The sequence below is a fragment of the Belonocnema kinseyi genome, chromosome 6, assembly GCF_010883055.1.
Source record: "Belonocnema kinseyi isolate 2016_QV_RU_SX_M_011 chromosome 6, B_treatae_v1, whole genome shotgun sequence".
NCBI classification, from domain to species: Eukaryota; Metazoa; Arthropoda; class Insecta; order Hymenoptera; family Cynipidae; genus Belonocnema; species Belonocnema kinseyi.
Window position 1 is genome coordinate 40363410 of NC_046662.1, and position 16680 is coordinate 40380089.

At 29.4% G+C, this 16680-nt stretch overlaps 1 protein-coding gene across 1 annotated transcript in view; it reads right to left on the reverse strand.

The window, feature by feature from the left end:
- Positions 1-16680, reverse strand: part of LOC117174730 (arrestin domain-containing protein 17-like) — a 45151-nt gene that overhangs the window by 23410 nt on the left and 5061 nt on the right. The window contains exons 3-4 of the mRNA XM_033364054.1: positions 13388-13507; positions 4016-4230 (exon numbers count right to left, since the gene is read on the reverse strand). Coding sequence (XP_033219945.1) covers positions 4016-4230; positions 13388-13507 — 335 coding nt within the window. The remainder of the gene's footprint in view (positions 1-4015; positions 4231-13387; positions 13508-16680) is intronic.

Sequence of the window (16680 nt, forward strand, 5' to 3'; positions counted from 1 at the left end):
GCCAGAGATATGCGCGTTCTGCCACCACTGACTGAGGCTGGGGGATAAGCTATCTCTCTCGCACAGCAACATGATTGGTCTTTCAATTTTGCTCCATAAAGAGTTCTTTACTTGCGCATACATGTAAACTATTTAACCTTCATTTAGAGGGGAGCGGTAAACAGCCAATCAGATCGCTGCGCGAGAGAGATAACTCATTCCGCTAACTCATAGTCTGTCTCTTTTATTTTGCCAATATCTCTGCCACTACCTGGTTCTATTCAGTTATATATGCACTAATATTTCTAATATTAAGTATTTCAAGTTGTGATGTCAGCTGGCAAGATGTCTGTACAATGAGGGCCAAGCAATAATACAAATCCCAGAGGATAAAACTTAATTTAGTTTATAACTTGAGAAAAAAATATTTTTCACAGTTACAAAAAACATTTCAATTTTATTATTCAATTAAATAGTTATTAAATAGTTAAATTGACTGAATACGCTTATCATGAAAAATAATTATTTTCCAAGTTATTATAAAAATAAAGTTTAGTCCCATGTATTTGGTATTATTGTTTGCCCCTCAGCGTCCAGACATCTTGGATATCCCCAACTAATCTGAAATACCTAATGTCTCAATTTTACAAAGTGTGAACAACGCACCTGCTAAACTTCAATGAGAATGACATCCCTGGCGGACGGAAGGAACCGAATGGAGCCTCTACAAAGTACCCATAAAGACCCCATTGGGTTAAAAGTTGATTTTACTGTTTTGTCGAGTTTTTAAAAAAGGAATCGAATGGGGACTCAATGGGGTCTTTACGGGTACTTTGTAGAGGCTCTAATCTGTTCCTTCGGTTCGCCAGGGATACAATTAGCAAAGCTGTCAAAATAATAAACAATGCATTTAGACATGGCTATTTCAAATCTTGAAAAGTATTTAACGGTATGTGATACTTAGAACATTGTTGATTTTACCAGTTTTAGGTTCCCCCGGATTTTTTTTCTAGAATAATAAATATTTTGTCTTAAAAATGTGGGAAATGATAGCGCAAATGCTAACGGACGTCCCCACATACTTTTTTTTTTGGGTTAATTCAAAACGTTTTAATTCAGCCAAATTTGATTAATTTGCATAGCGCTTAAGAATTAGTATCGATTTTTTCAGTGTTAGATTCCCCCGGCCTTTTTCCTAGGATAAGAAATATTTTGTCATCAAAATCTGGGAAATAGTAGCGAACATGCTAACGGACGTCCCCGCACACTTTTTAGTGTTTATTTTTCAAAAAAATTTTGATGTTGCTAACAACGTGTGTGTATTTCGAGGTTATGCGTGTTGCAATTCTCCTGAGAGTTACTTCCAAACTACACAATATTTTTGGCCGAAAACTTTGGACTTACAAATAAACATAGTAACTAATTTCCCGGAACAAACCTTATTTGCAGGCAATTAAAAAAGTTTATATCATCAATAATTTTTAAATTATCCGAAAGGCATAACATGAAAACCGACGTAACCTCAAAATAATGCATAAAATTTTGATTTAGCACAATAATTTTTTTTGTTATTATCTCCCCAAAAAGAGTACGGGGACGTCCGTTATGATATTTTATAGCATCTCCGAATTCAGTTTTTAAAAATTTTCATTTTTGTGGAAAAAAATCGGGGGGAACTGTACCCGATTGAACACGCGATAAAGTATATCACATGCTCTTAAGGCTATGTGATGAGTGGGTCATGTGATCAGATTCCTACCATACCGCCACTTTTTTATTTCCCAACTTATTATCACACGAAACGCCACATAGAGTTGAAAATTTGGGATATTAAACAAAAAGCACTAAGAGTGGTGAGTCTGGTCTTAAATTTGTATAATTATGAACAAAGTTTTTTGTTGTAAATAATTTTTTTTGCTTTTTTCATAATTATTAAACTTTAAGACCAGAGCCATCTTCCTCAGTGCTTCTTATTTATTATCCCAAATTTTGAACTTTATGTGGCGCTTCCTGTGAAAATAAGTTGGGAAATAAAATAGTGACGGTAATGTAGGAATCTGGTCACGTGATCCACTCGTTACATGGCCTTAAGAAGTATTTGAGAAGTTACGAACGCGTAGATTATACGTCGATAATGAAGTTTTTTATTTTGTACCCCAAGAAGCGGACACGTCGTACCCAAAGTAGTAGGTACTTCGTATCCCAAGTGGCGGATACTTCGTACCCCAAGTGATTGGGAATCTGTACCCTACATTAGGGTGCAAAATTCACACCGCAAGGGTAATTTCTGTTGCAGGTATATGGTACCCTGATATTGGTGCTTCATTAACTCTTTTTTTTACTGTGTAGTTTTCGCGAGTTTAGTTTAAAAAGTCCTTATACAGAATTCTGGTTAAATATGCCCTTACTATTTTGTTATGGTTACATTAACCAGAAATTCTGACTATTTTAACCAGAAAAAATAGTAAGAGCATATTCAACCAGAATTCTGGTTGATTTAACCAGACATTTTTTTGAGTGAATGAAAATTTCAGATTTTAAAGTTTTAGTTCACTGCCGTGCAAAAGTTTTAGGCAACATCTTTTTTTATAACTGAATAATTTCTCTTAATTTTAACTATACCAGAGATAAAAAATTTCTCTTTAAAAGCTTGATTTTTTTCGAAATTCTGTATAAAATAAGCCCAGGCTGAAGCGAATTTGTTATAGTTCTTAAGTAGCTATTGCAAAAATAGTGTAATTTTCATTGTTTTTTTAATTTTTCAATAATTTCCGAAATAGTCAACATTTTTTTATTTTCTTGGGCTCATTTTGAAGCTTCTTTTTGCCGTAACACAACAGATTATTAGTATAAATCGTAAAAATCTTCTTTTTTAATCGCAAGAACTTGAAGTTGTTACAAAAAAGTTGGAAAAATGGCAATATTATTTTTGATAAAAAAATACTTTTGTAAAATATATGAAACATATAATCGCGAAATTTGTATGTAATTTCCTTAAAATATATATTTTTTTAACTTTTATTCTGATTTGTCTATAGATAAGATGTTTTCAAATTTTCCCAACTTTTTTATTACAACTTCAAGTTCTTGCAATTCGAAAAGAAATTTTTTTAAATTTATACTCGTAAGTTGTTATGATGCAATGAAAAAATAGCTTAAAAATGAGCACAAGGACATTGGAAAATATTGATTATTTCGGAAGATATTGACAATTTAAGAAAACGTTGAAATTTACACTATTTTTGCAATATCTACTTAAAAACTAGACAAATTGGCTTCACTCTCGGCTTATTTTATACAGAATTTCAAAAACAATCAACCTTTTAAAGAGAACTTTTTTTAGCTCTTGTATAATTAAAATTAAGAGAATTTATTCAGTCATAAAAAGAGGTGGCCTAAAATTTTTGCACGTCAGTGTAAATAAACTATCAATTTGATTAAAAGAACATCTGAATAAAAGATGTGTGCCTCGTCGAGCCGCACATTATCATATTTTGGAAGCAGTAAATTTTCCAATTTGGACATTTTCGGAAATTTATGGAATCGACACGCTCAATAGATTATTGAAAACTGAGTATTCTTTGATGCCACCGAGCAATACCAGAAACGATTATCTATTGATGGATAGAGGTATCAAAATCGCACCCTTTTACGGGTCTAATAAAAATGTTGAATACAGCTAATTAAATAATTTTGTGATTTTTTTTCTACAAGAATATTCAATTGAATATGTAAGCTTTATTCAAAAACGAAAACCTTTCTTTCTTTTTTAAAAAATGATGCAGTTAAATTTTGTTGAATTTTTTCCTATCTACTGTAGGGTGTTTCCCCCTAATTTATGTTTTTAAAATGAATTTCATAGCCTTAAAAACACATAGATAACAAGCGCAAATATAATCTGAAATAATTGGTTTCACGGGTATTACATAAAGCACTTGAGAAGTACTTAGTAGGCAGCCAAACTTTGTATGAGAAGCAAATGAAACTTCAACAATATTATAGTTTACTTATAGTGATGGTATAACATGCTACCTACTGGAGCAAGTGAGTCAGAATTAAGGTCGACAGTTGAAACAATAGTGAAGGGAATTGGGTTTGTTGAAAACTTTAGTTCGGAAGTGATGACAAAAGTTGCAATTATGGAGTATCGGACACGTCCATATAGACCTTCAAAACTGCAGGGCAATTTTTCTGGAAGAGCGATACTAAATGGATAACTGCCACTTGGAACCATTTTTTCTTCAGAGCAGTCTAATAAAAGAGTCATAAATTTTATATTACAGAGGTTAACATTAAAAATTTAAGCTGTGAGTAAATATTCAATTACTTCAGCAGACTACCTATTTTAGAGGATGCCCATAAGGGGCCGTTCATAAACTAAGTTAAGACCTGTACTTTAGCGTGCTCAGTGTAATGAAATCAAAAAACGAGGTTCAAAATAACTTGTAGCTGCACTGAGAAAAATAGATAATCAAACCTTGAGTCTCAAAATTTAAATGGTCAGTTTGACCTTCCAGAAAGTATCGTGTACAATCCTATTTGTTCTCTATAGTCAAAAAGATTCTCATTTTATGTTAAACTTGAAAATCTGCGGAGAATCAGCGTTAGTGCCAGAGATTATCAAATCGACACTCTAGAATGGTCAAGTTAAATAGCCTGTCTTCACTCCTTTTGCCCGTGCGAGTGTGCCAAACTTACCATCAGGGATGATCGAATCGAAACTCTGGGATGGTTAAGTTCAATATTTTGTTTTCAGTCACTTATTCGATTCAAGATGGGCCAAATTCACTATTAAGAATAATCAACTCGACACAGACATACTCAAATAATGCGCAAACTTCACAACGAAGTGAAGAACGCGACCGATGAGGTTATTTCGGTTGTCTCTATTGTAAATTTGCGTTTTGCGTTTTCCGAACTATGATTATTTTATTAATCACTTAAATTATTTTTAAAATCAATTATCCTATAATATGATTCTTTATCCTCTAATTTTCTTTTGCAGGATATGGCATCGAGAGGACACAATTAGATAGAGCTCATGAAGACTTGGCAATGCAGCCAGATCATCGATCTATTCCTAGGTAAAATTTTTTGGTTCAATTAAACTATTTGTGACTTAAAATGAACATATACTTTGGTTGAAATACACGCGATTACAATATTCGTTGAAAACTCAAACTTTTTGGTTAAAAATTTACTTTCTTAACTAAAATTTGAATGATTATAATTCAAGTACTTTGTTAAAAATGAACTGTTTAGTAAAAAATTAATGCATTTAAAGTTCAATAATTTGGGTACACTTCTTTTCATTTTGTGGGCTGTAAAATCTGTGTTTGTGGAAAATTCGTCTTTCTGGTCGAAAAATGCATCAATCTATGTGAAAATTCATCTCTTTGGTTAAAAATTGAACTTTCTTGGAGATTATTCGTCTTTTTGGCTTTAAAATTAAATAACTTTGTTAAAAATTCGTGTATTTTGTTCAAAATTAATCTTTTTGGGTAGAAAATTAATCTTCTTGTTCAAAAATTCATTTTTTTTTTCTTAAAATTCAATAACTTTGTAGGAAATTTATTTATGTTTTGTTAAAAATGATTTTTTTATCTCATAATTTAACTGTTACATTTTTTGTTAAAGCTTCATACTGTATATTGTATAAGTTATAAATTTAACTGTTTTGTAGAAAATTCATGTTTCTTGTTGAAAAGTCATCTTTTTAGGAAGAAAGTCAATATTGTTTTTAGAAAATTCAACCTTATTGTTGAAAATGTACTCATTTAAATAAAATCAAATATTTTGTTAAAGGATTATTTTTTTTGGTAGAAAATTATTCTTGTTTGTTGAAAGTTCAACTTTTTTGTTAAAAATTCAACTATCTTGTTAAAAATTCTTTTTTTAGGATTTAAAAGTCGACTGTTTTCTGAAACATTCGACTTTTTAGCTTACAAACTTTACTCTTTTCTTGAAAATTGACCTTCCACGGAAAAAAAGTGATCTTGCTTGGTTGAAAATGTTACTATTTGTTTAAATCTGTAACTATTTTGGGGGGAGATTCGTTTCTTTGACTGGAAAGTTGATCTTTTTGGTGATTAATGTGACTGGTTGAAATTCTGGTATGTGCAAAATTAATTTTTTAATAATTATTTCAATAATTAAAAAAAAAGATTTCACTACTCTAGATACTAGGTTTAATTATAAAAGATAGTCGTTTTCATCTTCCGGGATAGTTGTTTTGACTAACAGAGGTAATCATTTTGAGTATATGAACATAATAAATTGAACCATCTTCTACATTCAACCTGAATATTCTTGGATTTTCAAGTTCACACTATAAGATAATTTGGTACGCACTCTCAATATCGTTAAATTGAAACTCTGAGATAGTGAATCTAGCCTTCAGAATTTGACACTCAAGAATCGTAAGCTTGACATTCTGGGATAGTAAACTTAAGCATCAAATTGTGACACTCTGCAGATGGTGCGCTAAACCATCTAGATAGTTAAAACTCAAATATAGTCAGTATGACACTCTAGATGTTCAAGCTGTCCATCAATTTTTCACCGTATGGCAATTAATAACCGATTTTGGATTTTTTTGTTTAGAAAAATTAAGCAATAAATTTTGAAGAGATTTGTGTGGCCTGAATTTTGATCTTTTTTTGTTTAAGCTTGTATGTTAATACACAGAGGTAGTTGCAAGCAAAAAAACTTATGATATTGTTAAGTTAAGTGTTATAAACAAATTAACTTAACAAATAGTCTTCACTATGGATTCTGCGTTTACATAATAAATTTTTGCGTTAAAGTTACTTGCTTTCATAAAAAAAAAATAATACTTGACCATGAAAATTTCTCGTACGAAATTTTTTATTAATTTTATAAACAAATGCCCAGTTTGGGCATTCAAAGAGAGAAAGAAATCGTTTTTTCTTCTAATTAATGAAATGTTCATTTGATTTGCATTTATTAAAGAAAACATTTGTTCACAAAATTAATAAAAAATATAAAATGATAAAATATTAGGAATAAACATCATGGGCGACATAATTTGAGGAAAATTAAGAGAAAAAGCCATTTCTTTCTGCCTTTAAATGTCCACACTGGGAATTTGTTTATACAGTTTGTTTACATAAATTGTTTATAAAATTAATAAAAAATATCGCATGATAATTTTTCATCATTAAACATCACTGGCGATATAATTTAAGGGAAATTACGAGAAAAAACGATTTCTTTCTGTCTTTAAGTGTCAACACTAGGAATTTCTTTATATAATTTTTTTATAAAATTAATCAAAAATATTGTATGACAAATTTTTATGATCAAGTGTTATTTTTCAATGAAAGCCATTAATTTTAACGCAAAAATTTACTTTGCAAACAAAGAATCCATAGTGTACACTATTTGTTAAATTAATTTGTTTATAACAATTAGATATTGTTTTTTTGCTCTTAACTACCCCCGTGCATAAAATATGGCAATGCTAATCATAAAAAAAATTGTGCACAAAGATACACAAAAAAAAACAAAGAAATCGAATTTTTCTTCACTCTTTGTATTTTATTATTTTCAACATCGTTTTTTGATTTCATCCTAATGTAGGGTGGTCCAAAAATATATTCAAATTTTCTTTTGATTTTTCGTTAATAATTCACGTAAAACAAAACATAATACTGTTTAAAAACTGATTTTTGTTGAGGTTCGCTTAGTATTTGTTCATGACTACCACGTCAAAGAAAAACTAAAGATTTCCGAAAAAACAAATTTTCTTTCGTCGCTCGAAGAGAAGATACTTATAAATAGTAATAAATTGTTTAAGTAAGCACGTTTGTTTATTTGCATTAACTATCACCTCACTAAGTGAAAACTAGATAAAAATTAAAATTTTTTTTTTTAAACTGCAATTATCTGACATTAACATAAAGATAGGCATGGACAACAATAATTTGTTTAAACAATTATTTTTTGCAAATTTAATTAATTATTGAATAACTTCAAGTGAAAAATAGATAAATAGTAAAAAATTTCAGATGAACTGCAACTTTCTAGCATTAAGAAAAGAGAATATTATTAGCAATAACAATAAATTTTTTAAGAAATTTTTTTCTAAATGGGAAATAATTATTACTTAACTCGAATTGAAAATTGGACAAAAAGTAAAACATTTAAGAAAAACCGCAACGATCTAGCAATAATATAGAAGAAGATAGCTATAAGAAAAAATAATTTGTTTAAATAATTATTTCCGCTAAAATAAAATGAATATTAACTGACTACAAGGGAAAATTGGACAGAAAGTTGCACATTTTTTAAAACACCGCAATTTCTAATATTGTCAAAGAAGAAAATTATTAACAATAATAATACATTTTTTAAACAATTATTTCTTTAACATTAATTAGGTATCACCACGCTCTAATTGAAAATTGTACAAAAAGTGAATTTTTTTTTGAAAAAACGCGACTTTCTAACTCTATTCTTAGGGAAAATTGCTAAAAACAATAATAAATTGTTTTTAAAAAAATTATGGAAACGTCTAATTAACAGTACAAATTAATATTTTATGTATAAGGAATAATTCGCATTAAAAAAAACTACACAAAAATCATGATTCACGCCAGAAGCTCGCAAAATCCATTTTTCACTTATGGATTTTTTTTTATAATTTTTTTTTCAAAAAAAAAATATTTATTTTTGTGTGAATTCGAACAAATTTGCAGGAGTTATTTATAAAGTTTCGAGAAAAAATTTGGACCACCCTCATGTACAGTCTATTAACATGCTGATTTCGAATCAAATATCATACATCACTCGCAGGGTTAGATAGGAATTCACCCGAAGCTTAATGGATCTCCCCTAAAAGACCTGTCCAACCCTACTTGTGAAGTAATATACTATAAAAATACAGGAAAAATGATTATTTTCACGATCTATTTGATTTTGACTTCAGCGTTTCAAAATATCCTCTCATTTTAAAGTAAGATAAATTGATGTTAAACCTTATCAGATATTTGATAAGAAATATAAATGATTTGAATAGTTAATTTTCGAGTTTTATCTTAATCTAGAAATTGCACCGTGACTAAACAAAAAACTTGTTTGGACAGGCTTTAAACTGATTTTTAAAATCCTCAACTCTAAGCTATGGATCTCTATGTTTTTAAAAATAAACTATTTAGATTTTTAAGCCTACAAAAATCAATAATTTATAAAGGTTCAAATATTCTCTGAGTTCTGAGTTCAAATTTTTTTAACGCGAAAAATATAGAACGTAAAAACTCAAACTAAAACTATCAAAGAGAATCCATTTTAAACTGAATTTTCAAATATAATATATAATTAATAAGGCTTTAAATTTCATCAATTTACTTGCAATAGAAATAAGTAAACTTTTATAATTTCAAAGGCTTAGAAAATTGTTATAAATCAGGGTTGCTACAACTCAGGGAATTCCAGAAAGTCTAAGATGTTAAGGAAATTTAAAACTAGCGTGAGACTGTCAGGGAATTTAAAAATATTCAGAAAATGATAGGAAAAACCTGACAGTGTCAAGAAATTTGTTCTTAACTTAATTTGAAAATATTTCGATTATTTTTTTAAAATTCAACAATTTTATTGGAAAAACACTATTTTTGGTCAACTGTTTTATGTTCAAAATTAATTTTTTTCTATTGAAATATCATTTGTTACATTTTTCTTCTTTGAAAATCCTTTTCTTTTTTTTGTTTAAAAAACTTGAATATTTTGTTCCAAATGATTTATTTTTTTAGAATTTATTTTTATAAATAAATATATAACTATTCCTAATTTGGTTTAAAATTTAACTTCATCAGTTGAAAATTCATTTCTTCTGTTTAAAATTAGGGCCCGTATCATGCCACATAAGGCAAGTCTCTCTGCGCCAAGTCAAACCTGCCGCATGTCACATCTGTGGAATGTCACATCTGCGGCATGTCACATCTGCGGTATGTCACATCTGCGGAATATCTCATCTGTGGTATGTCACAACTGCGGTATGTCACATCTGCGACATGTCTCATCTACGGCATATCACAACTGCGGCATCTCTACCTAGCGGCTTCTCTCCCGCGTGGCATTTCTCATTGTGAAATTGACATTTTTGCGGCATTACTACCCAGTAACAAGTCTCCCAGTGGCATCTCTCCCTTCCAAAAAAATTGTTAATGCCTAATTAAAAATGGCTGAACTGAGGCAAGTCTTCCTGGACTAATTGTCTTCCCGGTGGCATCTCTCATCCGGAAAAAATTTTCGAGTCCATATTAAAATATTAAAACTGCTGCAAACCTTCCGGGACTAATTGTCACATCTGCGGCATCTCCTATCACCGAAAGGTCTCCCCAGTGGCAAAAGTGGTAAAAGTGCGGCAAGTCTTTCAGGCCTGATTGTCACATCTGCGGCATCTCTCGCTCGCGACAAGAGTCCCCAGAGGCATTTCTCATTCGAGAATAATTTTCCATTCCACATGAAAGTGGAAAAACTGTGGCAAGCCTCCCAGGATTAATTGTCACATCTACGGCATCTCTTATCAGGGGCAAGTCTCCCCAGCAGGAACTCCTTCACAAGAAAATTTTTTTGTTACTTCCAAAAATGGCAGAACTGCGGCAATCTCCCCGGTGGCATCTCTTAGCCAAGAAAATTTTTTAAGTTCTTGCAAAGATGGAAAAACTGCGGCCACTCTCCCCAAGGGGATCACTCTTCCAAGAAAACTTTTTAAGTACTTCCAAAGATGTCAAACCTGTGGCAAGTCTCCCCAGCAGCATCCCTCCCGCAAGAAAATTTTTTAAGTACTTCCAAAGATGGCAAAACTGCGACAAGTCTCCCCAGCGGCATCTCGCTCCTACAAAAATTCGCTAAGTAGTAGTTAGTACAGAGAGACTTTCCTCAGTTTAGACATTTTTAATTCGACATTAACAATTTTATGGAATTGAGTAATGTCACTGAGAGAATTGTTACTGGTGAGAGATGCCGCAAAAATGTCAACTTCACAGTGAAAAATGTCGAACGGGAGAGAAGCCGCTAGGTAGAAATGCCGCAGATGTGACATGCTGCAGATGTGACATGCCACAGGTGTGACATGCCGCAGTTGTGACATACCGCAGATGAGACATTCCGCAGATGTGACATGCCACATGTGTAACTTGCCGCAGAGAGACTTGCCGCATGTGACATGATACGGACCCGAAAATTAGTATTCTTTTTATTCAAAATAATTTTTTTTACTAAAAATTTAACTGTTATATTTTTTTAGAAAATTCATCTATTATGCTAGAAATGTAATCTTCTTCGTTAAAAATGTATCTTTTTGATTGAAAAATATTTTTTTTTTACTGAAAACCTAATCAAGTTATTTTAAGTTGGCAATTTATCTTTCTTGGATGGAAATTCAATTATTTTGCTGAAAATACGTCTTTTTTCTTGAATTCCACTATATTTTATTTAAAATAAAAATATTTTTCATTTGAAATATCTACTATGATATTCATCGTTGAGAAATTATCTTCTTGGTATGAAAATTTAACTACTTAGTTGAAAGTTAAACTACTTTGTGAAAAATTCATTTTTTGTTTGTTGATGATTCATCATTTTAGCTATCAGACCTTTTATTGTTTAAAATTTAACTATTTGGTTGCAACTTCATATAAATTGGTTAAAAATGTATCTTCTTCTGTTTAAAACTAATTGCTCTTGTTTTGAATTGAACTATTATATTGAAAGTTTGTTTTCAAAATTCAAATAATTGGTTAAAAATTCATAAAATATTTTGTTAAACCTTTGGGTTTTGTTTTTGAACATTTATTTTTCTAAAATTTTAGAAATTTGAGGATTCAATTATATGGTTTAAAATGTATATCTTTGGTTGAATATTCATAATTTTGGGTAGAAATTCATTTCTTTAGTTGAAAATTAGTTTTTTATTAAAAATTACTTTCCTCAACTGAAAATTCAACTATTTTATTTATAGGTGAAAATTAATCATTTTTAAGTAAAGGTTCAATTATTTTGCTGAAAATGCGTCTTTTTAATAAAAAAAGTAATCTCATAATTGAAACTTCCTTTTTTTAGTAAAAACAAAAAAAACAATTTCTTAGGTTCAAAATTTAACTATTTTGTTGAAAATTAGTACTTTTTTTTACAATTTATTTTTCTAACACTTTAATCATTTTTGGTTAAAAAGTTATCTTTTCAGTTGAAAATTTAAGCATTTTGTTAAAAATGTATATCTTTGTTTGAACCTTTATAATTGTTGGTAAAAATTAATTTCTTTGGTAGAAAATAAGTTTTTTAATTGAAAAATAATGTTATCAGCTGACAAATCCAACTAATCTATTTGAAGTGGAAAATTGATATTTTTTAGGTAGAAATTCAATTAATTTGCTGTAAATTCGCCTTTTTATTAAAAAATTAATCTCATTAATTGAAACACCTCTTTTTGGTAAAAAAAAACATTTCTTAGGTTGAAAATGTAACTATTTTGTTGAGAATTAGTACTTTCTTTCGTTGAAAATTTCTTTTTCTAACATTTTAACTATTTTGTTTTTAGTTGAAAATTTATCTTTTTTAGTTCAAAATTCATGTATTTTGTTGAAAATTGATCTCTTTCGGTAGATAATTGTTCTTCTTGAAAATTTACGACATTTAAATTAGACCAAAATCCAAATAAAAAATTCTTCTTGGTTAAAAACTTAAAGACCTGATTAAAAATGTATATATTTGGTTGAAAGTTCCTCATTTTTGTTTAAAAATTAATTCATTTTGGAAGAGAATTTAACTTATTTATTAAAAATTCGTATGTTTTGGTTTAATTTAATTTTTTAAATTAAAAATTAAAACCTTTCTTGTTCAAATATTAAATATTTCATGTTTCGTTGAGAATTCACTTTTTTGGATTGAAGATTCATAGCTTTAATGAAAAAGTGGACTATTTTTTAGAAAATTCCTTTTTTTCTTGGTTGAAAATTAATTGTTTTAATTGAAAATTTAGTTCCTCTCTTTTTGGTTCAGAGCTTACCTTTTTCTGTTGTTGTTGAAAACTCAACTATTTGGTTAAAAAATCATGTATTTTACGTATGTCTCACAACAAACATTTTTTTGTTATAAAAATGATTAACTTTATTGAAACGCTGTTTTTATATCCGAAAGAAAAATTAATTACGGTCTCAGAAATAAAAAAAATCGGTCATGGAAAAGTCAGGGAAAGTCAGGTAATTTAAAAATTGGGATTTTGTAGCAACCCTGAAAATGTAAGACATTTTGTTTTGCCTAATTAATTAAAATCGAATTGCAAACTCGGTCGAGTGGCCGCTACATTATTTTTATTTCGTATACGCAAGTTTTCATTCCTAAATTTATACAAATTAGTTTGAAAAATAATGTTTAACATACTTACTTCCATAAATGTAAACTTCCTCTTGTAAATACGTTTCGTCAGACGAAAATTTTCGTCGGATTCCAGCTGATCGATCCGTAAAATAAACTTGGGCTTCTCCTTTGCATTTGATCTTAATTCCTAAAAATATGAATAAACAATAATTTAATATATCATTTATATAATTTAGAACATTGTGCGCGCTACACGAGCACTAATTGCCCATTCTTTTAAAAAACTCGGTTTATTTTTCAACATTTTCAGGGTGGCCGCTGGACCGGGAAAACCGGCAAATGACCGGAAATTTTATGAAAGTGGGAAAACCGGGAAATGAAAGTGAATTTATTGTTGATCGGGGATTTTACAGATTTTTAGAAATAAAAATATATGTTTAAGATTTATTTGAACAGTTTTTAGAAGAAAATTAGTTCAAATGTTATATGTGTAAATTATTATCTCATTAAGTTTAAAATGCGTAATTCAAAAATCTTTCATTCGCAAAAATGGTGATTTAAAGCTTTAAGAAAATAAAAAATTATAAGCGTTCGCAATCGAAAATTTAAAATAAAAAAAAATGTTGGTTGATTAACTTTGAATATAAATTATAATGATGTTTAAGATATTAAACTGTACATTAAGGATTTAAAAGTTAGTAATAACGAAATTGATTTTACAAGACGATTCGGAATCAGTTCAAAATTAAAAAATTTCCCGATTCTAAAGTTTTTCAATTGGAAAGTCTTATAGTAGTTAAACAAGTGTTAACGCCCGGTTGAAACTTTATAAACTATTTTCAGTTTTTAAATAAATTGAAAATAATATGGTCATATTGATCTTCGATTAATTATTAATTAATTTAGTTTTATTTATTAATTATTATATTCAAATTTATTCACGTTCAGATATTGTTTTACTGTAAAAATTTAAGAATTTGAAATTTTTCATTAAGAAAAAGATCAATTGCTTAATATTTAGAAATAGTGACTTGTTAATTTAAAATTAGTAATTAAAAAACAATGATTAAAAACTAAAAAAAAAACTTTGAACGTCACAATTTTAGTTTTTCTATTTAAAACTTCTAATTAGTAAGTGAAATTCTTGAATTTTGTTGTACAAATAAATATTGAAAACCTATTATTCATAGAATAAATATGTGTAAGTTGAAGAGATTTTTCGAAGTTCTGAAAAGATTCGAAATCAATATAAAATTTCAAATTACAGTGAAACTCTTCAATAGCCCTCACTTCTATAGTCCTTCCGAGAATCGACGCCGCGCCACAAGTAGGTGGAACAGGGGCTGTGTGGGGTGCGCAGGGTCTGCGGTTGTCACTCAGGCGTAAACAAACAAAAGTGGAGGGGGCTATAATGAGTGAGATCCAGCCTACCGTCAGCCCAAAAATCGGCGCTATAGAAGAGTTCCACTGTATTTCGAATAATTTAGATTAAGTGTCTATACGTATACCGACAAAATTCGGCTATTCATACCGAAATTTCCAAGCAAACAACCGAGGACAGCCTATTTTCGAACATTAAAATTAGAAGCTTGTTAAGAATTTTGAAAGTCTTTAGAAGAATAAAAAAAAGATTTTCTTAAGATTCTTAGGAAAATTGAAAATGATTTTTTTTTATTTTGAAAATTTAATTTTAAGAGAAGATTTAAAAAGAGATCCAAAATTGTCAATAATGAATCTGGAATATTTTAAGGAAATATTTTTAAGGTTGCAGGATGAGAATTTAATTATGAAAGATTTGAGAAAAAAATTCAAATAATTTTAAAAAATGTTTAGAAGTTCTGAAAAACTTTAAAAAATAATTTAAAATCTGGAGAATCTAAAACAACATGTAGATTTTTCAAGATTTATAAATTAAATTCTTTAGGCTTTTTAAGGATTTTTAAACTATTTGAAATAACAATAATTCAACTGGAAATTTAAGAAGTGTTCAGATTATAAAAACTGAAGTCGCTCAATTTCTAATGCTTCTCGCTTAAAATTAACTAAAACGATTTTCAACTCAGTTTTTATTACTTTTAATGGAAAATTTTTTAGGTTCAGAGTTTGAATTTTATAATTTTCATTGCCCGTGAAAAATGTTTGCGAACCGCAAAAATACCGGGAAATGACCGCGAATTTATTTCTTTGCTTCAAAACGATTTTGTTATGGATTTTATATAAAATCTTATATGGTTTCAGTAGAACGTTCTTATGATTTAGTGAAGTTTTCTTATTATCCCGAGAAAATGCCAGTAAATTCGATATGAATTAAACATTTTTCTACTTACAATTCTTTAAATTTAGCAGATTATTTTTTAAATAAAAATATGATTTTTAATATTTTTTGTAACATATAAAATACATCAAAAATACATGTTTTTAAATATTTCCGGATGAATTATTGTTCTCAATTCGACAATTTGAATTTAATTCTAATTTTATATACGGCTCCATTTACCGCGTTTTCTAGACATAATTGCATTAATTTTTTTTATATTAAAATTAAAAATTTTTTGTAATCATTTTAAGTTTTCTCTTAGAATTCATTACAAAAGAATCATTCAAAATGTACCCATAAATGTTAAGAAGATTTTTTTTATTTCATTGACAACCTGCAAACTTCAGTTTACCTACAAATTTTTACATGCCGAAAGACTCCAAAATGGCTTCTAATTTTCTTTTAAATCTTCAAAATATGTTTTTGCCCATCATTTAATTTTTCTTATCTCTGAAAATGTAAGAAAGTTGACAAATACAAAGTTGATGGTGCAGAAAATTCATTAATTACAAATGTTGCGTAATCGGTGTCGAAATACCTCTCTCCTCCCCCCCCATATACAGGGTGGACACACTGGCGCTTACATACATGGCAAGTTGAATGCTAACCGAATTGCTCAATAGCAGGGGAGAAGCCATTTTACAGGGGTATTTTCATATTTCGCGCCTTTAAAGTTGCATTCGGATCGGCCATTCGGCCAAGTCCGTGAATCTTCGGATTAAGTTTTTGAGTGTCCATGGTTGCGTTCAAAACCTCAAGCGGTTATGTTCAGATTCACCTGTTTGCCCTAGTCGCTGTCAGTAAATATAGGCAATGTCAATTTAAATTTTACGCATGATATATTTCATTCACTTTATTTAAAACATATCCTGTCTATTCATAACATAACTTTTTTTATGCAGTAAAAATAAGCGTTAAACACCATTCACTCTTCGCCCACCGGAAGCGCAGAATATTATTACTATTTTATACTATTTGTCACTGAGCAGCTATTCTATAATGGTATTATCAAAGAAAAAAAATTACGTTTACTTCTCAGTTCA